At 35.8% G+C, this 23011-nt stretch overlaps 2 protein-coding genes and 1 pseudogene across 3 annotated transcripts; 1 reads left to right on the top strand and 2 right to left on the bottom strand.

Moving 5' to 3' along the window:
* The first annotated feature begins 923 nt into the window (after nucleotides 1–923).
* On the top strand, nucleotides 924–4571 carry LOC107776148 (uncharacterized). The gene is made up of 3 exons (XM_016595998.2): nucleotides 924–2001; nucleotides 2096–4087; nucleotides 4196–4571. Exons 1-3 carry the CDS (start codon nucleotides 1086–1088, stop codon nucleotides 4543–4545), a joined length of 3258 nt encoding a protein of 1085 aa, XP_016451484.2. The 5' UTR covers nucleotides 924–1085; the 3' UTR covers nucleotides 4546–4571.
* Nucleotides 4572–4871: 300 nt separating this feature from the next.
* On the bottom strand, nucleotides 4872–14388 carry LOC107776149 (uncharacterized protein At4g19900-like; annotated as a pseudogene).
* Nucleotides 14389–16503: 2115 nt separating this feature from the next.
* Nucleotides 16504–21691, bottom strand: LOC107776147 (uncharacterized). Of its 2 annotated transcripts, none has more exons than XM_016595995.2 (4): nucleotides 21262–21691; nucleotides 19606–19907; nucleotides 19381–19497; nucleotides 16504–19289 (listed from the first exon to the last, which is right to left on the bottom strand). In XM_016595995.2, the coding sequence occupies exons 2-4, from the start codon at nucleotides 19891–19893 to the stop codon at nucleotides 16773–16775; spliced, it is 2922 nt and encodes a 973-aa protein (XP_016451481.1). In that variant the 5' UTR covers nucleotides 19894–19907; nucleotides 21262–21691; the 3' UTR covers nucleotides 16504–16772. The 2 variants fall into 2 exon arrangements, with proteins under 2 accessions (XP_016451481.1, XP_016451483.1); XM_016595997.2 differs by having other exon boundaries at nucleotides 21554–21631.
* Nucleotides 21692–23011: the final 1320 nt, after the last annotated feature.

Raw genomic sequence — 23011 nt, forward strand, 5'->3', positions numbered from 1 at the left:
TCTTCGCAGCAAGTTTGATATGGTAAACTTGAAAGTAATTAAATTGCATTGATGGTGTTAAAAAAAAATTACATTGTTAGTGTATATGACTTAAGTCCTTTTTGGGGACATCTTCTCAGAACTAGGGGCAACTTTTTGTGTTTTAATTCTAATTTGGAAAATGGGACATAATGCAATATCACAACTGACCATAAAGAATAGAATTTCCAGGTTGATATTTTTGGCACATCTAGTAAAGGCAAAAGAGACTTGTTGCCACTTGCCTGTAGGGTTGCCAATGCTATTTTCCAGTTTTCCAGCCCTGGGCTTACCTCAATAGTGCAGCAGCCCTGTTCGAAATGTATAATTTATATTAGACCAACATTTGGTGTATTTTCAAATGGTTTACGTCTAGAATTCCTAGTCCATAAGTTGTTGGAGTATATAATTTTGATACTGCTTGATTCATCAATTGCAAAATGTATTTGGAGGTTATCATGCAATTTGGAAGTCATAAAAAATCATGCCTAAAGAATTTTCAAATCATGTATTTGAGCTTAAGGTATTTTTCGATTTTGTCAAGATTTATTGGTTGATATTTAACAAGTTGTCTTCACTGCTCTTCATTTTCTTAAAGAATTTTCCTGTCATCATATAGTCAACTTGTAAATGCAACACCAGAAGCGACCAGAAAAAATAGGATTTCCTGGTTGACGTTTTTGGCACATTCCATAAAGGCATGTAGTGCCATTTTCCAGTTTTACAGTCCTCAATAATGCAGCACCCAGTTCAAAAATATAATTTAATGTTGGAATAACATTTGCAGTTCATTTTTCAAAAGTGTTCAGTCAGTAAGTTGATCTAATTCCACTAAATAACATTTGAACTTTATTTTTAAAGTGTAAAGTCCAAAATGGAGATGGACCTGTGGCCACAACTCACAACCAGTAAAAGTTATCCCGTCAGTGGTTGACTGACTTTGACTTGACACTCCACAGACTAACAACAGTATATTGGTATCCTGTGAATTTGATATCATTAAATAGATCATCTAACTATCATTGCTTTGCATTATCCATTCTAAAAGAAGCCTGCATGTTATAGTTATGGACAGAAGTTGCAATCTTCTCTTTGCTCTTGCAGTTTTCATTCTGCTTCATCACCATACTTCAATGGCTAAGTTTCCCAATATCAGCACTGATGAAGCTGCTCTTCTTGCCTTGAAATCTCACATTTCTTCTTCTGATCCTAACAAAATCTTAGCAACTAACTGGTCTTCTTCCAGCCCAGTATGCAACTGGATTGGAATCACTTGCAGCTCTCGCCACCATAGAGTCGCAGCTTTAGACATTTCAAGCATGCAACTTCATGGTACCATTCCGCCACACCTTGGAAACCTCTCATTTCTAGTTTCCCTCGACATCAGTAACAACGCTTTTCATGGGGATTTGCCTGAAGAGTTGGCTCATTTGCAGAGATTGAAACTGATTAATGTCACTAGCAATAACTTTACTGGTATCATACCATCATTTTTAAGTTTGTTACCCAAACTTCGCTTTGTGTACCTTTCCAGCAATCAATTCTCTGGAGAAATCCCATCTTCCATTTCCAATCTAACAAAGCTGGAAGTGTTAAGAATAAGGGAAAATTTCCTTGTAGGAGAGATCCCTCGAGAACTCGGTGATCTCCGTTGCATGACTTTCTTAGACCTGCAACGCAACCGACTTACTGGCTCTATACCACCAACAATATTTAACATTACATCAATTCAACGCATTGCTCTTACTGGCAACAATCTCGCTGGTAAGCTTCCAACAACTATATGTGACCATCTTCCAAACTTGGAAGGACTTTACATCTCGTTCAACTACCTCAATGGAGTTATTCCACCAAACTTAGAAAAATGCAGAAAGCTTCAACTCTTGTCATTGTATGAAAATGAATTCATTGGAACTATACCAAGAGAATTAGCCAACTTAACAGCTTTGAGAGGATTAGCTCTTGGATCTATGCATTTGGAAGGTAGTATGATATTTCCTTACAAAGAAATCCGAAATTTTCTCCCTTTTTTTCTCTTCGACCAAGCTGGTACTGATATATTTCCCCCACTTGACAGGAGAGATACCAGTGGAGCTAGGATACCTTAAGAAACTACAGCAACTGGATTTATCTGAAAATGAGTTTATTGGTTCTGTCCCTGCAAGTATTTTGAACATGTCCACACTGCTGATCCTAGCACTTGGCAGTAACAGGTTTTCAGGTACTTTACCTTCAGATTTAGGCCGTGGCATGCAAAACCTAGAAGAATTTTATATTGGAGGGAATAATCTGAGTGGTTTTATCTCTCCTTCTATCTCAAATTCTTCAAGACTCAGAATACTTGACATCGCTTACAACAGTTTCACAGGTCCAATTCCTCAATCACTTGGTAACTTAGAACAGCTTGAGCTTTTGAACTTGCAGATGAACAATTTTTTTAGCGATTCCTCATTGAGCTTTCTGACATATTTGACAAGCTGTAGGAATCTAAGAGAAGTCGGTTTTGCTGAAAATCCGTTGGATGGTGTTCTTCCGGCATCTATTGGAAATTTCTCTGACACTCTGCAAATTTTTTATGGAGAAAATTGTAAACTGAAGGGCATCATTCCTGAAGAAATTGGTAATCTTACTGGAGTGGCGAAGATGACTCTGTCTAACAATGAGTTGATTGGACATATTCCAAAAACTGTCCTAGGCATGCTGAACCTTCAAGAACTTTACCTAGATAGCAACAAGATAGAAGGAACCATACCAGATGCTATCTGCAATTTAAAGAATCTTGGAGCACTAGACTTGTCAGGAAATCAGTTTTCTGGTTCAGTGCCACCATGCTTAGGAAACGTTACCAGTTTGAGGAAACTTTATCTAGCCTACAACAGCCTGAATTGGAGTTTACCTTCAAGCTTGGGAAGCCTTGAAGATCTCATAGAGTTAGATGCTTCATCCAATTTATTAAGTAGGCAAATTCCTCAAGAGATTGGAAATTTAAGGGCTGCTGCACTCATTGATCTGTCGAAAAATGATTTTTCTGGTGAGATGCCTAGCACTATAGGGGGCTTAGATAAATTGACTAAACTTTCTCTGGCACATAATAGATTAGAGGGGCCAATTCCAGATTCATTTGGCAAAATGTTGGCCTTGGAAGTCTTGGAGTTGTCTTTTAACAATCTTAGTGGTGAAATTCCAAAGCCATTAGAAGCTCTTAAGAATCTCAAATATCTGAACATCTCATTAAATAAACTCAGTGGAGAGATTCCCACCGGAGGTCCTTTTGCAAATGCCACGGGTCAATCTTTCTTGTCCAATGATGCTCTTTGTGGCGATTCTAAGTTTCATGTGCCACCATGTGTCGTCAAATCTACTAAGAGGTCAAAGAGGAAAAAGGCAATCTTGGCTTTGTACGTCCTTTTGGGAGTGGGGCTGCTATTTCTTGCATTAGCCCTTGCATATGTATTTTTAAGATTGCGAAAGAAAAAGAAGAATGCAGGTCAAGCAGATGTGACTCTGGTCAAAGGGCATGAAAGAATTTCCTATTATGAACTTGAACAAGCAACAGAAGGATTTAGTGAAAGCAACTTGCTTGGTAGTGGGAGTTTCAGCATGGTCTATAAAGGGATGCTTAGGGATGGTACTCTTTTGGCAGCAAAGGTATTCAATGTGCAATTAGAGGGTGCATTCAAAAGTTTTGACACAGAATGTGAGATGCTAAGAAACCTCCGCCATCGAAATCTTACTAAAGTCATCACTAGTTGCTCTAACCTTGATTTCAGAGCATTAGTATTAGAATACATGCCGAATGGTACACTTGAAAAATGGCTATACTCTCATAACTTTTTCTTAGACATGTTGCAGAGATTGAATATAATGATAGATGTTGCATCTGCAATGGACTATCTTCACAATGGCTATTCAACACATGTGGTGCATTGTGACTTGAAGCCAAGCAATGTCTTGCTAGATCAAGATATGGTTGGCCATGTCAGTGATTTTGGCATTGCAAAATTGTTAGGTGCAGGAGACGCTTTTGTTCAAACTAGGACAATTGCATCCATTGGATACATTGCTCCAGGTATTATAACTTTAAAGCTTCCTCATATTCTTAGAGTATCCAAAACATTAATTTTTCCCCTGGATATAGATTGGTAAGCTTTTCTAATTATTTTGACCATGATTGCAGAGTATGGACAAGATGGAATAGTATCTACAAGTTGTGATGTTTATAGTTTTGGCATCTTGATGATGGAGACGTTTACACGAATGAGACCAAGTGATGAAATATTTACTGGAGACTTGAGCATACGACGTTGGGTTAGTGATTCTTTTCCAAGTGAGATTCATAAGGTGGTGGATGCTAATTTGGTACAGCCAGTGGATGAACAAACCGACGCAAAGATGCAGTATATGCTATCTATCATGGAATTAGCTTTGAGCTGCACTGTAGTGATACCTGATGCAAGAATTAACATGGAAGATGCTCTTTCAACCCTCAAAAAGATCAAGCTCCAGTTTGTCAATAGTCGCCACTAGGTGGAATTAGACCATTGGCTCTGGATTCCTATAATTTCCAAATAATGAGATTAAATTTGGTTACATCGTATAAACCTGGTATTTCTAATATATAACGTTCAAATAAAAAATCAAAAAGTAGAATTCATGTGCAACTTCATTTGAATCTCTTTAAAGAGATACCACACAACTTTAAACTCTCTTTTGAATCTCTTTAAAAGTTCTGTGGTATCTACTGGCATGAGAGTAAAAATGTTTTATAAGGCATGAAATGTGACATTGACGATATATGGCAGTCTAAATGAGATGAGAGAAAAGAGAAGAAATGATGTGAAGCTGCAGATGTAGAAATAATTTAAAAGAAACATCACTAAAATATATGATTGTTGTGTTGTCAATGACTACAAATAGTTCTACAAAACTTTGGATTAAACTAAGTGAATCATCTAAATCAGACCGATAAAGTGAGAACTACACAAATCAAAGGGAAGCAAATATACAAAAAGATCTCAGCTATAAAAAGTGGGATCTCTTAATCCTCCCTTGTGAGAATCTACACCAACTAATAGACTAAGAACACGAGATCCAGAAGCCTTCAGCCAACTAAAGATTCATGTTTCCTACAACAACAATTTGTATATAGACAGGACATCACCACTGCAAGCAGCCTTTCTTCATGGAAAACAGCACCGGAATTTCAAATGTACATCTTCATAACTGACACTCTTTTGAATCTCTTTAAAAGCTGTGAGGTATCTAATGGCATGAAAATAAAATGTTTTACAAGGCCGTCTGCTTTAATGCTTTTGCAAGAGATTCATAATTCTTCTGAGCAATGTAGGCAATTGTAATTAATGATCCGGTATGCAAGGCTCTCAGTCTCTGGAACCATAGCTGAAGTTAAGCCATTCCAAAAGTGAAATGTGACTGCTTCTTTGAGTATAGTTTTAAATAGCATATCTTGTTCAGCTTTCTCACTCTCTGTTGCTGGTGCTGAGAAATATCTGTCAAAGGAAAAGGGAGAGTTGGTACATACTTTTGTCTATAACCCCCTGTTTTGGACTATCATCCCAGCAATAAGAAGAAAAATAAACCGATGTTGATGTTTGGTTACAAAAACCATGACATGTTCGGATGCTGCTGAAGCTCGCTGAATGAGATATTAGACAGCCAAGGTTTTTGATAAGTTAGCTTTTTAGCTAACTTCTCTTGTGTTTCTATAGAGTTTTATGCCCCATTTGTTGGAATAAGTTGAGTAATTATGCTTTGAATGGTGTATTTTCAGGATTAAGAAGAGGTGGACGCTTTGAGAATGATAAACATGGACAAATAGCAAGAAAAGACCAAGTCCAAGTGAACAATTGGAAGAATTGAAGTTGTAACTGAAGGCCAAAAATTTACGTAGCCTACGACGCGAAGCATGTAGCCTACGTACCTGGAAAATGGGATTAAGCTGAAGACTGGGATGTTCTGGTTTTGCATACGAGAAGCACATAGCCTACATGCGCAGCCTACATGGGAAAAATCACCTGAAGAAGCTGAAATTCACGTAGCCTACGTGAAGCCCTGAAAAAAGCAGCCTACTTGAAGCCTGAATCTGAAGCTACGGGGGGCTAACCAAGGGCAATTTTGTCCACTTTTGGGACTTAATATATATAGAAGTTTAGGTCATTTTTAGGCCATCTTTGCTTCTCTTTTGTACTCCATATTAGCCTTTAGCTAATTTGGGAAGGATTGGAAAAATCAACACCTTGTTTGGATTTTCTTACTCTTTTAAGTCTTAATTATGTTTATCTTTTCATCTCAACTCTTATTTTTCATTTCTAGCATGAGTAGCTAAGCTCCATAGCTGGATTATAAACTCTAATGGCATTAGTGTGAATGGGTCTTTGTTCATCTTGCTTATTATTACTTGGATTGATTATCTACTTGTTTCCATGTTTTAGTGTTAATTTGGTGGTTGCAAACACCAGATTGAGCCCTTTTTATCTATTTCTTACTTGGAAATGTGGAAATTAGATTGGGTAGTCAACAAGTAGCAAGGATTGGAGCTTATTAAGGAATTAATGAAGCTTGATTAATAAAATCGAACTAGGAATTGGAAAATTTCTACTTAGGTCATTATCAATTGGGGCTTATTGAATTCCTTTGGGTTTGAAAGAACTTTTTAGGGAAAAGCTTGGCTATAGTTGGAAAATTCTAGTGGGCAGCTATCGATTGGATCATAATCACTAATGCGAAGTATTTAGGCAAGATTAAGGACACCCATGAACTAATTATGCCATATTGAGGTTGCAATCCCGGTCCTTCTCTTTATCAGAAAACAAACCATCTTTATTTGCATTCTACGTGTTCAATAAAAGTCCGTAGTTAAATTTTAGTAGAAAATTAGACATAACTGATCACCACTCTTTTGTTAGAAGATAAACTTAAGAAACATCGAGTTTGCACACTTCTAAACACTTTAGCACACACTTACTCCTTGTGGGATTCGATCCCAACCTAGTTGGGTTTATTATTGCTAACGACCGTCTACGCTTCACTTAGAGGCGTAGGATTGAACGTCATCAGTTTTTATTCCCTTTAGCTTATACTTCGTCGGGGATTTAAGAATATTATTAGGGCTAAACTACACGAATCAATGTTTTACGAGGTCAAAATTGACTCCTGATATAGGAAAAATATCGAAATTCAAATCAATATTAAAATTACCTGTTTTGTTGTTAAAATTTTGCAGCATTTTTTTTTTGATAAAGTAAGTGATTTCAATAGATGGCATCAAGAAGATGCAAGAAGTACATGATTTGGAATTTGAGCTTACAAAAATATTCCGGCTCCTATACATAATTGGCTAAGCCAGAGCTAAGGAGCAACAACAACAACAACAACCAAGTATAATCCCACTAGTGAGGTCCGGAGAGGGTAGTGTGTACGCAGACCTTACCCCTACCCTGGGGTAGAGAGGTTGTTTCCGATAGACCCTCGGCTCCCTCCCTCCAAGAACTACCCACTTTGCTCTTAGGGTGACTCGAACTCACAACCTCTTGGTTGGAAGTGGAGGGTGCTTACCACTAGAGCAACCCACTCTTAGCTAAGGAGCTAATGAAATCCAAAAGATGATCAATATTGTTGATAGGGTACAGTCTAGACCAACAAAACAAATTGGCAGCAGTTTGAGTCCCAACATTCCTCCCAATTTTAAAAGCTTCTATCCAATGTAACTGGCTGGCTTTCTGCAGCATTTTACTAAGCCCTTCCATGGCCAAGATAAAGAGGAACGGTGAGATAGGGTCACCCTGTCGGATACCTCTTTGTGGAGAAAAGAAACCCACTGGACCACTGTTCACTAAGATCGAATACTTAACAGTACTGATGCTGAACTTGATCCATCTTATCCATCTTTTCCCAAAGCCCATGTGCATCAGAATTGCGAGCAAGTATGACCAGCTCACTTTGTCAAAAGCTTTCTCAATGTCCAGTTTAAATAACAACCCTGGCTCTCCACTCTTAAGTCTCCAATCTAGTGCCTCATTTGCAATGAGAGCAGCATCTGTGATTTGTCTCCCTTTCACAAAAGCATTCTGACTCCCCGATACCAACTTCCCAATGACTGTTTTAAGCCTTTCAGCCAAAAGTTTAGAAGCAATCTTATAAACACTGCTTATAAGACTGATTGGTCTTGAGCTCGGTTGCGCCTTTCTTTTTAAGAATCAGAGCAATAAAAGAGGCATTAATAGATTTAACCATGTGGCAGTTGTGGTGAAAGTGATTCATTGCATCAATAACCTCCTTTTTGATAATCTCCCAAGCATGTTGAAAGAATGCCATAGTAAAACCATCAGGTGCTGGAGCCTTATCTGGAGCACATTTTCTAATAGTTGAAAGAATCTCCTGTTCCTCAAACTCCCTTTCCAACCAGTTTCTCTCAGCTTCTGAAATCCTAGCTAGATTGTCAAATCTAGCTGACGGCCTCCAAGGTTCATTCTCTATGTACAACTGCTGGTAGAAGTTCAGGATTTCACTTTTGATTTCCTCCTTATCTTCAATGATGACTTCCCCCATCTGTAGCCTATCAATGCAGTTGTTTCTTCTATGAGCATTAGCCATCTTTTGGAAGTACTTTGTATTTCTATCTCCATCCTTAAGCCATAAGCATCTTGATTTTTGTCTCCATAAAACCTCCTCAATCTTTGCTAACTGCTGAATTTGTGATTGCAGGTTTGATCATTTGAGCCTTCTCAACTTGTGTTTGAACTCTGCCTTCAGATGATTGTTCCAACATAGTTAGTTCATTAAGTGCCTTACTTTTTTGAGTTTCTAGTTTTCCAAATACCTCCCTATTCCAGCATGAGATGTCTTTCTTCAGGTTCCTCAGTTTTTGAGTCAAGATGAAGTCTGGACTGCCCACTACCCGATAACTGGACCACCATTCTTTAACTGAGTCCATGAATCCCTCCGCTAGCAACCACATATTCTCAAATTTAAAATAAGACGAATTGGAGTCCCAATCCCCACATTCAAGCATTAATGGCTTATGATCAGACTCTGGGTAAAGCCACCTGCTTTATCGCCTTGAAGTTGTCATTCCACTCAGATGAGATTAAGAACCTATCAATTCTAGAAGCCTGAAGTTGTTCTTCACCTCTAGACCATGTATATTGAGCTCCCTGTAGACCATGTATATTGAGCTCTGGACCATGTATATTGAGCTCCCTACCATGTATATTGAGCTCCCTGTAGGGATAAGTCCAACAGTTCCAATTCCAATATAATATCAGAGAAAGATTTCATTGCTCTGGACCTACTAAGACAGTTGAATTGTTCATGCTCATATCTGCATACATTAAAATCTCCCCCTATCACCCAATGCTCATCCCAAATACCCCTTATTGCTGTCAATTTATGCCAAAGATCCTTTCTTGCTGAATTTGAATGTCGCCCATATACCCCAGTGTAACACCACATGAATTGTTCCTGGAGACTTTCTAGAATGACAGAAACCGAGTATATACCTTGCTGAATGCTAATGCTTTTCCACAACCTCCTGTCCCACAAAATGATGACCCCACCTCTTGTGCCATTTGCTTGCAAATCTGCCCAGCTAGCCCATCTATTTCCCCATAAAGAACCTACTAATTGTTGTGACCACTCTTCAATTTTTGTCTCCTGCAAACATACTATATCTGCCTTCCACTTCATCAACAAAGATTTGATGATCCCCCTCTTCTTACTCTCATTCAACCCCCTAATGTTCCAACTAAGGATTTTGACTTTCATCCCAAATGAGCTTTGTGGATCCTGCCCCTTAAAATTTTGCAGCATTACTAAAACAGAAAGTGTTGCTTATGCTGTAAGGGGGCTAGACTAATGTTCCTCTCTTTCAGTACAAGACTCAACAAAGTTATATGACGTCACCATTATGCATTAGTTAGAGCAGTATATTTTAACCAAATTAGTAATAACATCATGACCGTAAGTGCAACCAATAACTCTACAATAACTCTAGTTGTGACACTACCTATCATGGCAAGAAAAGGAAAAAGGCAATAATGTTAATATGACTAAATTTCTTTTTTGAAATGGTAATGTTACTAACAATTAAAAGTTTGAAATAACAATAATAAATCTTTCACTAATAAATTTAAGCATTTACAATTCTAAGTACCACATTTTATACTTTTAAACTAAAGACTAAAAGGTAGTAAAGTCTGTACCTGGTAATATTATTATGACTGATAGGGAAGATAAGAAAAGAGGGTTGAAACTTGATCTCCATCGTTCTATCGGATTATCATTGCCAGAAAAGTTACTAGCAACTCTTGTCAAAAGATCAGCTCCATTCCACCTCAATTGTGCGTCGTCATAAGAGGCATAAAACTCCTTCAAACACTCCATTATAAAAGGACTGCAAAAGGCGTACAAGAAAGTGAATCTTGGCCATAGGGTAGACAGAAGAGAATATACTTTACATCCTTTATATACTTTTGCTACGGAATACTTGTATTGTCCTGTCCTTTTCCCACAATACACTTTAAGAGGTAGCACGGTTTGAGGTTATTCTAATTCTAAAATGGAATCCTTTGGTAGCATTTTCAGGCAAATGACAACTCGAACATTACTTTATTTTTTAGAACAGTGGTGTGTCCAGGCCGACTTGCATGTACCTTGACTAATCCAATGGATACACCTCCCACCAGCAAGGACAACCAAAATAGTTTGTTCATTTGCAAGATGAAAGAACCCTTTATTTCCTCTTTATTTTTTTATTTTTTTTGGTTGGGGTTTTTTGTGTGTGTGTGTGTGTTTGGGGGGGGGGGGGGGTGCATCGATCTTTATCTTACTAAAAGAATATGTTATTTTATCCACAAAACGGCAGTAGCCACCAGCATCAGATTAAACAGTAAAAGAAAATAATTTTATCAATCCAAATGTCCTTCCTAATTGCCCTTACTTCAATATCCAAATTTCTTCCTCAGTTGGCCCCAATTGTAGAACGTGCAAACCTGCTTTATTGCTTACTTACAAAATACCAGAGAACAGATGGATATTGCAAGGTCCAAGTACGCAAACTAGAGCATGGCAGTTAAGAACTACAGACGGCAAAAGTGGAGTTACAAGTACCTTTGCTTTCTAAATGCCATTACAGCACCATTCAAAGTTTTTCCACGTAGGTCATTCTCAAAAGCAACAGTATTATTAAGCGAAGACAATGAATTCAACGCTATGATATCCGAGTCAAGATAGATTCCCCCATACCTGCAAGCGACAAGGCAAAAGAGCACATGAAGTTTATTAACAACACCGAAAAACTATGAATTTCATCAAAAGAAATTGAAGATCATTATCACTGAAGCAAAAACAATGCTGCAGTAAAAGGACTTAGCAAGAAGTTCATTACAAACAGGACCACAGCTGTAAATAACCCATAGGACAACATCTGTCAAATGCCCCCTTTAGTCAATCCTTCAATCATTATTCAAACAATGTGATACAGCAAAAAAGATTGTGACTTAGACATTTCGGAGAAAACAGGTACAATTACACATAAATTTCTATATTTATGGCAAACATATTCTAACACGATCATGATGTCATAAGGTTCTTGGCTTTCGCCAAGAGATGTTGGTGCAAACAACAATTTATTTTCCCTAAGGAAAACTCATATAATTCAGCTATGGGCATATATTGCTAAAACAAAACCCTCACTAGGAGCAGAAAAATTCTGAGAAACATGTGATCTTAAAAAACCCTTACCATGTGCCACAGACAACTTCAGTGGACTATCCATTAACATATATGCTAACATCCAAAATTTTGCATATCCCATAAACTTAGATCCTTATTTAGTAGTCTTCTCACCATCATTAATTCCATCTCTTATCTTCATGAACAACCTTGTTGCTTTCTAGTCCAAGTTTAAGAATATCAGTTTATATGAAGAAGATTAGGAGAAACAAGTACACAAATATAAAATTAAAATGAAATAAACTTCATTCAATTGAAGCTCATCTATTGCTACTCTTCCTTCTTTCACTAATTCCTATCACATTCATCAGTTATCCATTCATGAGTTGTATACTGGTACAGAAGGTACCTGTTTCTGCTTTTCTGATGATCCACGCATCAACTTGTTAATATTGAAATGATAATTCGGAAGTTTTTTACTTTTTTATATAATAAGTAATTCTACTGATTCAAATATGCAATCGGGATCTTATGTACTGGTTATTTATCTACTTTGCCTTAGTCGAGTCAAAATGTTATACACAAGAAACACTAGAGCTTTTGAACTCTGTTATGCCACTCTAGGCAAACGGTAATATATTTGAATTGTAACTACAATGCATCATCGTAGAAATGACACTTCAAGTAATTGCACAGTACATACAATACAAATACAAGGCCAAGTAAATATTTCGCATATTCCTTACTTGTATAGAGCTGCCACCCTGACAAGTTCACTGTAATGTAAGGGATAATGTTTTGTCTGCTTCCACTCGTACCAGACAGAAGCAAATACATGTGTTGGTGTATCCTGTAGGAGCTCATCAAGATTGGGCATCACAACAGTCACTTTGAAGCTGCGGAAAATAAGCCATCATCAAATCCATTCCCAATAAAATTGCAAATAGAAGAATACAACACGATAAACATGCACACGCGCATATATGCACAAAGAACAACTTAAGACAATCTTCTTTTTCTTTTTCCTTTGCTGCTGTAAGAAGAACTTAAGACTTCTAGGAAACACCATAATTAGTACAGTCTTCCTGACGCAAACATGGAAACTTCAAATAATTCAAACAAACATTACGAACTGAAGGCAGAAAGAAATTCAGGAATTTACCCATCCTTCACAAAACCACTAAAGAAGTTAAGTTCTATTGTCTCAGAGAAAACCACCACACAGGCATCCGAGTGATGGTTAAGTACGCTCTCAAGTCCCCTATGATACCGAGTGGTAAACATCCATGCAGGAGAATTCCACACCATGAAAAATCTCATTGTACATTTTGCTTTCCTGAAAAAGGAATTCATAAAATTAGCAAAAGACAACCGGGGTTGCAAACCCGGAAAGTAACCCCATCTCTTTCCATCAGCCTAGACTTGCCCAGAAACTTCACCTCTTGTCTCACCTTCCACAGCTTTCCTATTACCATTGTGTATCCCTTTGTTACTCCTAGTAGCTAAATCTTCATCAGTATCATGAACATGTACAGCTCTTTTTCCAATTCTAGCATTATCATTTAATGTTCTACGCTCCGCTCTCTTCCCTTTATTCACATACGCATCATTAGTTTTCACTAATTCAGTATTGAACTTCAACTCTTTCGACTCAAAGGCATCATTTTTGGCCAGCCCCACCATCTTGTGCAAATCCAAAGCATCACTAACCAGCTCAGATTTTCTCAATTCAGAAACCGAAAGTGGCTTTTTCACCAGAAATGGAACTTTCTTAAGCTCATTCATCAACACTTTCAATACAATTTTATCCCCTCTACTCAATCCAGTAATCCCAGCTCCATCAGGATCCTGGAACATGGGATTATTATTTGGATTTAACGCCTCCAAATTCGACTTGAACATCCGATCCCGCCTCAAAAAATCACTCTTCTTTTCAAACCACTCACCCCACCCTTCCCTCAAAGGTGATCCTTTTAGTAACAAAGCATCTTCAACACTCTTAATCTCACTCAATTTCATTCTCATTTGCACATCTACTGGAAAATCATCAGATCCAAACGCGGCCTTAGATTCATCACTCTTAAACCCTAATCCTACCTTCATCCTCGATTCGAAATTAACGTAATCCTCCCATTCCTCAATCGATCGCTTGTTAAACGCTCTCCGTACAACTCCGTGCCTCTGATCGTAGAAATACGTGGAGGAAACCCTAGGATATTGGTTGATGAGTTCTTCGTCGTCCTCTTCGGATTCGTTGGATAAGAGGAACTCATCATCGTTATTGTTGTTGTTATTGTCAGCAACGTCGAGCTCGTCGATGCGGTCGTCAGAGGAGCGGTAATCAGCGTCGGCTAAATCGTCCACGAGAGGATTGTTCAGTGAAATAGTGTCGTATTGGAGGGAGTGCGGGTGGTGATTGTTAGGTTGGAGGAAGAAGTTGAGGCGACTGTAGAGGAGTGAAACGGAAAGGAGGAGGAGAATCGCGGCGGCTAAGGCACAAATGTGAGCACCGTAAAGCGGACGCCGCCGCGTGCGTAAGTTCCGAAGCATGTGTTACGGCAGCGGTCGGTGGCGATCCAGTAGTCACCGGATTTATTTTTATTTTTTTTTTGGGGGGGGGGAGGGGGAGTGGAGTCAGGAGTGTAACTGAGATTCTGTTATGAAAAGTTACAACTGTAAAATGAAAAATGGAGTTGTGTGCTAAAATGGATCGGGTTTTAAGGATATATGGGTCTTGATAATAGACTGAACAGTTTTATTAATTATTAACTAGTAGTGGTACTCGCACGCGGCCAATATTAAAAATATTAATTAAATTAAATTATTATGACTTATATAGTTATTGAATAACTTTTTTGTTCTATATTTTTTTTTTATTATTCAATATTTAGTATTTTTATATTATTAATAGTATTTTTTTAGCATATTACTTTGTTTAATATTTTTGTCTGTTCGCTTTCGTTTTGTAATATAAGAGAAGATATATATATTTTATTAATCTTATTATTTTAAATTTTATTATATTGTTATCAATAATTTTGTGTGAATTTTAATGAATAAAATCTCTATTAAATTAAAGAGACTTATATAATCATCGAATAACTTTTTTGTTATGTATTTTTTTTTATATTATCCAATATTTAATATAATTGCATTGCTAATATACTGTGTTGTTGTTGTTGTTGCATTGTTAATAGAATTTTTTATTAGCATACTACTTTGTTTAATATTTTTATCAACTACTTTCTCTTTGTAATATAATAGAAGATATATATTTTATTACTCTTGAAATATATATATATTTTATTTTATCCTATTGTTCTCAATAATATTATCTAAATTTTAATGAATAAAATCTCTATTAAATTAATAAGACTTATATAAACATCGAATAACTTTTTAGTTTTATATTTTTCTTCATTATATTATCCAATATTTATTAGCATATTACATTATTTAAATTTTTGTATGCTACTTTCATTTTATTAATAGAAGATACATATTGTTTTATTTTATAAACTATTCTATTATTATCAACAATATTGTTTGAATAAATAAACTTTTTATTTTTAAAAAGAAAAACAAAACTTATTAAAAAAACAAATAAACTTAATAAAATAAATTATTTTAAAATAATTTAAAATTAGTGTTTTTATTTTAAAATAATTTAAAAAGTCCAACTTGAAACTACTCGCCAATTTGAATGAACAATTTTTTAAAATTTTCGTTTTTTATTATAAAATATTTTATTTTATATAGATATTTTCGTTTTTTATTGTAAAATATTTTGTTTTATTATTTTATAGATATTTAAATTCAAAAATAATAACCAATAACTAATTATTTAATAAATAACTAATTATTAACTACTTATGCCATGTGGCTTTATTCTAGGCTGCCACTTGGCTTAAGGATAGTGCTTTTTCCTCTCCTTTTAATAATAATATAGATATAGATTCTTGTATGTTACTTTCATTTTATAATATAATAGAAGATAGATATTGTTTTATTTTGTATTTTATTCTATTATTCTCAATAATATTTTCTGAATGAATAAACTTTTTATTTTTAAAAAGAAAAAGAAAAATTATTAAAAGAAATTTTAAATTGGCATTTTTTTATTTTTTATAATTTTAGTTTTTTATTTTAAAATAATTTTAAAACTCCAACTTGAAACTATTCTCCAATTTGAATTGACAGTTTTTTTTCGTTTTTTATTATAAAATATTTTATTTTATTATTTTATAGATATTTAAATTTAAAAACAATAACCAATAACTAATTATTAACTAAATAACTAATTATTAACTATTTTTGTCATGTAACTTTTTTCTATGTTGTCATTTGGCTTAAGTAGAGGACTTTTTCCTTCCTTTTAATAATATATAGATTTTTTTATTTTTTTTTTGGAAAACATACTTTTTGTGGTCCGACTCTTTCCCGGACTCCGCGCCCGGACTCCGCGCATAGCGGAAGCTTAGTACCCTTTATATATTTTGCCTTCATCTTTTACCCACTTAACCCCCTCTATTCTCGTTGAATTATTATCATTGCAATTTCATTTGCTAATGTTTGAGTCTCACCGATTCTTAAGAAAACTAAAGATGATTTACCCATGAAATTCCACCACTTTGCTTCCTTCATTTTACATTTACTTATATTTCATTAGCTAGTCTTCTTCCATCGTGAGTAAACTGTTTTGGATGATAATGGCTTTAGTAGGGATAAAATACATGATCAACTAAAATAACAACATATTGTTATGCGGTACAAATGAAGGAAGCAAATAGCAAATTTACACAAGGGGCAAATTTGTTCATTTGCATATCAAAATACGACCTTTCAAACAAAACTTGATGTGCATATCTACATAAGATCTCAAAACAGTGATACGCTGGAGGGAAAACCTACATGATTTAGCATACAATCATGGCACTACCTCCTTCAGTTTCGTCATCATCATATATTAAGCTTCAGACAATGCAAACCGCCCCTTGAGTTAGCATGTTGGGGAACTTGATGACCAATGGAGTAATCTTTTTGTTCACCAAGATTGTTAATTATTAGAGAGCGGATTGAACTTCGCTCGAATCTGAATTCCATGTGTTAACCTTGTCAACTGTCTGACAAGGAAGTTGGTGATTCAAATGACTCCTGGAGTTGTTTTCATCAAATACTGGACGCACAAGCTTTCTACGCTTTGATGGCTTATCAGTTGAATCCTTAGCCACAGCAGTTTTACAACTGTTTTCTTGTGCATTCTGAAGGACCGTGTGTTCTCTGGCATTTGTTTTTTCTTCTTCATTGAATTTAGCATTAGTCTGTTCTGAAGCTCGATTTGTCTCCCTCCTGCGCTTGAAGTTCACCACTCTGGTCTCTGCGAGGACATGGTTCACAGTTTCTTCAAGAACTTCATTTGCACTTTCTCTCAGAACTCTCACCATTGAATCACCGGGCTGCTCTGCGTCATTCTTGACAACTGCAGCATGTTTTCCCGACCTATTAGTTTCACCATATCCAACTTTTCGAATAAATGGTTTCCGATTCAATGGCTTTTTTGGTACAATATTCTGATCCTCGTATAACAAGTCCATAATTTCATCAACTGACGTATCCATATAATATTCATCATAGCTCATACTGTGATCAGCTACTTGTTCTCTCAACTTGCGTACTTTAGGAGCCACAGATAAGCGATTAAACACACTTCTTCTGGAATTTCTGGAATCAGAATGTACAACATCAGTTAAAACGTTATCCTCGTATTCATTATTAACGATATCTGCTCCAGGGCTGTTGGCGTGGTCAAGATTTGTCAAAACATTTCCTTGACGGGGCAACCAACTTGAATTAGGAGACCGGGATCTTCTTCTAACATGAATTATATCACTCCCTTGCCATATAACATTCTCATCACCTAGTTCCTCATCAGCACATTGATAGTTACCAGAATAAGAATGAGCAGTTGAACTGAGGGCAGCTTGAGATGAAAATCTCCAATTCTCGCCCTCGTTAATATCATCCCTAAATTGTTGACCAATAGATTCCCTTGGAATGAAAGCAGTTCTATAACTAAAAGAACGAGACCTATTTGGTTCCATTGCCTCAGAAATTCCAACATTTACAGGTGGAGAGTTGAACCCATCGTGTGATCGAAGCAGAATCATGTGTCCATCTTCAGAAGCTGATTCCAGGCCCCTCTTCGTAAATTCTGGATAGGAATACGGAGAAGATATTCCTTTAGATGATGCATAGTTATTCTTTTTATTAACATCGGAAGAAGGTCGCTTTTGCACAAAGTTTGAACCTTGTTCAACTTCATAAGTCTCGGTATGTTCATAACAAGAACTGGGGCATTCATGCTTATGTGGCATGACTCTTGGAATTGTTGCGTCATGGAATTTAGAGCAAAAGGGACCAAGATTTTGTGCTTCTGTTGACTGAGGAAATTCTGTTTCAGCAAGAAACATGGTAGAGTACCCTGAGGTTCTTTTGTTCATTGGAGAGTAACCAGTGCGACCAGCCACGGTGAGAAGCCTCTGAAAGTTTTCTGTACCAGGGACCAGCCTATCAAAATCATTCATTGGATAACTACCAACTCCAGCCACTTGTCTACCTACATCTCCGGCATAAGCGGAGTTCCCATCTGAAGCAGCCGGGATAAGAAAGCTATCTACACATTTTTTATTTGCTCCTTTACGCCTAGAAAGGAAGCATTCATCATCATCAGTGGCCGCTTGATGATCAAATCCTCTTCCGAGACCTGTATGAAACTTAGATTCATTTCTGCTTATTTCTCTCGTGAATAATCTACCATCTTCACACATTCCTTTCTGATTGTATGGTGAGTTCACAAAGCGTTCAGACACAATTGTAGAATAAATATCAGAGTCCAAATGGCTCTTTTTTCCTACTCTATCCAAGGAACTCTGCCAGTCATCACTTACAGTTCCAATATTGCAAAAGGGGTCACTTTTATTCTTCCTAGAAAGGGCAGGCTCATGAGAGTTATCCATGCCATGTGCTTTATCCACACTATTGTTCCTTAGAAAACCTGCATAATGAGTACCAATTCTAGTTCTATCACCATCTGAAGGCTCTCTTTGCTGATTTGATCTGCCCAGACCAAAATTACCATCCATGTTATCTTCATTTACTATCTGATCTCTTACCACTAAATTTGCTTCATGTTCAGTGAGGGAGTGAATATGAAGCCTATCTTCAGCAGCAGTATCCCTCAATAACCTTCCATCATAACCTAATCTTCTCTTCTTATCATTATCGTAGAGATGTTCAGCAGAATCAATTTTTACTCTGTCCTTCACTCTATGCTCAATTAAAAACATGTCATCGTTGACTCTTTTTACTCCACGGAATGACCTTGGATATCCTCTTGAAAGGGAAGGCTCTAAATCAACATCAGAACGTTTGATATCAAAATCACCACTTGCTGCATATGAATTGTTATTGACCACTATATGGTCTTCGTCAACTCCATTGCTCACTCCAGTTGTGAGCTTTCTTGGGGGTAACTTATTCTTTAACTTTCTTGAACTAAACAACCTAAGAAGCCTATGAACCTGCTTATTGAGAAGGAACAGTTAGTAACAGAAATATTCAGCTAAAGTATATGATGATTGAAAGCCCAAATACAGAGAATAATCATCAGACCTGCTCATCAGACAGACCAAAGTGGAACTTCCTTGCCGAAAAGTAATTCTCCCTAATGGCATCGTGGAACTCATTTTCAGATAGTGGACTACAGTACCAAACCGGCACAAATCGTACCTAGGGAAGAGAACATGAAAGCAAAAATAGACCAAAATTATCCTTGTATTATTCAACCTAACAATAGTTCTTGTTGAATGTTAAGAACCATCATTTGACATATGATACCTGCGCGGAAAACTGCTTCCCTGACGAACTAAATGCATGGGGTGCAATGTTCATTTCCCCATCTGAGATAGCCCGATACACTCCAAATAGTTGTCTCCTTTCATATTCAAATAGGAACAGGATCATTCCTTTTTTGACCTCCGTTACAAAATTTGCCATGGACGATGGAAGGCCAAAGACCTTATGTTTAAAGTAGTCTCTCTTTGTTGCAATGTTTGACATGAATATTGCACCAAACTCAGGAGCAGGAACACTAATAAAACCATTCTCTTCTTTGTCAAACTCCATTGGCAAACTCTATCCTGTCACTCCAATTAAAGGCACATAATAGTAAAACAACAAACTGTGATATGTCAAACCAGCATGGAGTTTGACGGAAGACAAAGAAAAGGTATCTTCTTCAAGGGGCAGATAGAAAAGAAGCTACTAAATCATATTTTCAAGAGAGACAAAAGGTTCAACCCTGCACTAGGAGTATGAAAAGACGGGAAGGAAACGCTTTTGCAAAGAGTTCACAGGGTAATGTTGAAAGCTCAATGGATACAGATCTAACCCAGTGCTCAACTCACAACACCCTCGACATCTTTAGGATAAGGAACATAATGTTTCCTTCCTTGCTTCTGTAATTAATTGGACAACTTTCTGGTAAGAAATTTGTCGGAACAAAACCAATTTGTTATTTGATGAATATTGCCTCCAAGTTTGTACCTTAATATCTTGTTGTTTTTATTCTGCTTTTATATGGCTTTTTGGTACTAACCCTTCTTGTCTATATTTTCATTAATGTGGTGCTTATGCTTTCCAAAGCCGAGGGTCTATTGGAAACAGCCTCTCTATCCTCACAAGGTAGGGGTAAGGTATGCGTACACACTACCCTCCCCAGACCCCACGGTGTGGGATAAGACTAGGTATGTTGTTGTTGTTGTTGTATTGCCTCCAAGTATGGATGAATATTAATCAAACTTGTGTAATAGGGGTCTATCTGACCTTAACTGGTATTACAGCCAGTTTGAAGTAGTTGGTTTTTAAATTTCTGTTCTTCGTTCATGATTCATTCATTTTAAGTTCTATTAATTTTATAATAACTATCTCAAACAAGTAAGGACCTGGAATGAATCCACAAAGGGGAGAGGGTTAAGAAGAGACAAAAGTACTATATGCCTCCATCAAGTGAAGTATTAGTGATTTATTTAGTTCTCACATACACCTGGAACTTAATTAAAAGTAAGACAATCCAAACCAGTATTCAGCCCAGAGCTCGTTCTCATTGTACGTATAAGTAACAGACAGTTCATCCATAGCCAATTGATTCCATAGGAAATACAAGTAACAAAGTAGCACCGAAAATTGATATAAAGTTTAGGGAAGAAAAGCCCCAAGTTTTTACAATTTTGTAAATTCAAATTTTCTATACAACAACAACCCAGTGTAATCACACTAGTGTGTCTGAGGAAGGTAGAGTGTACTCAGACCTTATCCTGCTGTTTCTGGTAGAAACTCTGCTCAAGATCAAATTTTCTATACACATTGAATATTTTTAATCAAGTTCAACATATACTCACTACAAATCAATAAACTGAAATTCGCAATCAGATACTCACAGCCCTAAAATACATAACAGAATAAAAACTAAAAAAAAAAACTTAAAATCTCAACCTGTAATTGCTCGTCTTTATCCAACTGTTTTGCCGCCAAATTGATGACTGCAATAGATTCCGTCGATTCTAACACAGTACTATTATCACTAAACACTCAACAAAATCATCAGATATCAAAAATCGAAAAATACCCATTAAACAACTACTAAGATTTTCCAAACCCCTTACCGTAAACCCCCAAATCAGCAATCAAACCGATTAACTTTTTTTACTTAGAGGAAATCGATTATTAATCAGCAATAGATAAATATAAGAGAATAGAGGATTCTAGAGAGAGAAAGAGAATTTACCAATGCAGAAAAAACCGGTGATTTGGGGTTTCTGAGTTGGAGCGGAACGAGGAAAATATATAGAGAGCTGCGACTCTTTGAATTGAATTGAATATGGATTAGAAAATTAGGATTTAAAGTATATGCATCAATAATATTAATAAAGTTTTCACTATTAATGTATTTTTGATCTTTTACAGATTGCTTCTTATGTTTTAAATATTATTAATTCGTATTTATACAGAGAATTATATAAAATTATTTTTTAAATGACTTGAATTGTGTTTAATTTATATCGTTAGTGCATAATACTTATACTCAATAGATATTGCTTTGTGGGGAAGCTTGTTAGCTTGAAATATTTACAATTAAAATATATTATCAAAATGTAATTCAAAATTTCTAGGAATCTTTTAGTATTCCTTTTTAGATTAATTGTAAATTTTAATCTAAATTTAAAAAAAAAATGATTGCATATATACTCTTTTCACTATTTTGATTGATTCGAGACTCGTATATAATCAATTTGATTGATCTTTTAGGTGGAACTAATTTCCATAAAAAGTGTTGAAATTTTTCTTGAAAAAACTACTTCAGTGTTTTTTTGAAAAAAAATCAAATAATAGAGTAGTTTTTCAATTTTTGTAAACACTGAAATATTTCTCTAATGACATTTGATAGGGGGGAAATGCACATTTTTAAAGAAAAGTTAAGCTTAAGATAAAATAAAAGATACAATAAAGATCAAAATTGTTTTCTCGTGCGTGAAAATTGCATAGCAAAAGATTCTAGTAGTAACTTTTAATATTTTGATTTATTTTATTACTATATGTTAATTTTGGATGGTTGTTACATATTGTATTGTATCTTATTATTATTTTAAATACGATGTTTGTTTTGATTGTTACTTAAATTTTATTGTTTCGTATCGTTAAATCTGTCGTGACGTAACGACGAAATGTGTCACTTTATGTAACGACTGATTTGGTATGGTCGCGTTGTTATCTTGTCTTTTTCTCTCATCTCACCCTTCATTATTATTAAATAATTTTATTATATCATTTACCCTGCCTTTTTATATATCAATTTTACCTCGTATCATAATTTTTCTTCATATTGTTGGTGCATGATATTATGAAACAACGCAAACGACACAATCTATTCAAATATTGTATTCATCAAATGATACAATACAATACAATACATTATGAAACGATACAGTACAACCATCCAAACAAGTTGGAATACATTTTTTTATGATTATTGAAGGAAAAAATTAAATGAGGGAAAGGGTAAAAAAGGAAATACAAATTGTAGGGGAATAGCAGTTATACATGAAGATTGAGAAGTGGCGTAGTGGATAAGTTATGGGTTATGAACTCATGGTAAAGTCGGTGGAGTGCGTGGTTACACTTACACCTTTGGGATTTTCAATATCTGTTTTTTTTTTTTCTGTTTACACATGTATGACATAATTTG

The sequence above is a fragment of the Nicotiana tabacum genome, chromosome 17 (genome assembly GCF_000715075.1).
Source record: "Nicotiana tabacum cultivar K326 chromosome 17, ASM71507v2, whole genome shotgun sequence".
Taxonomy (NCBI): Eukaryota; Viridiplantae; Streptophyta; class Magnoliopsida; order Solanales; family Solanaceae; genus Nicotiana; species Nicotiana tabacum.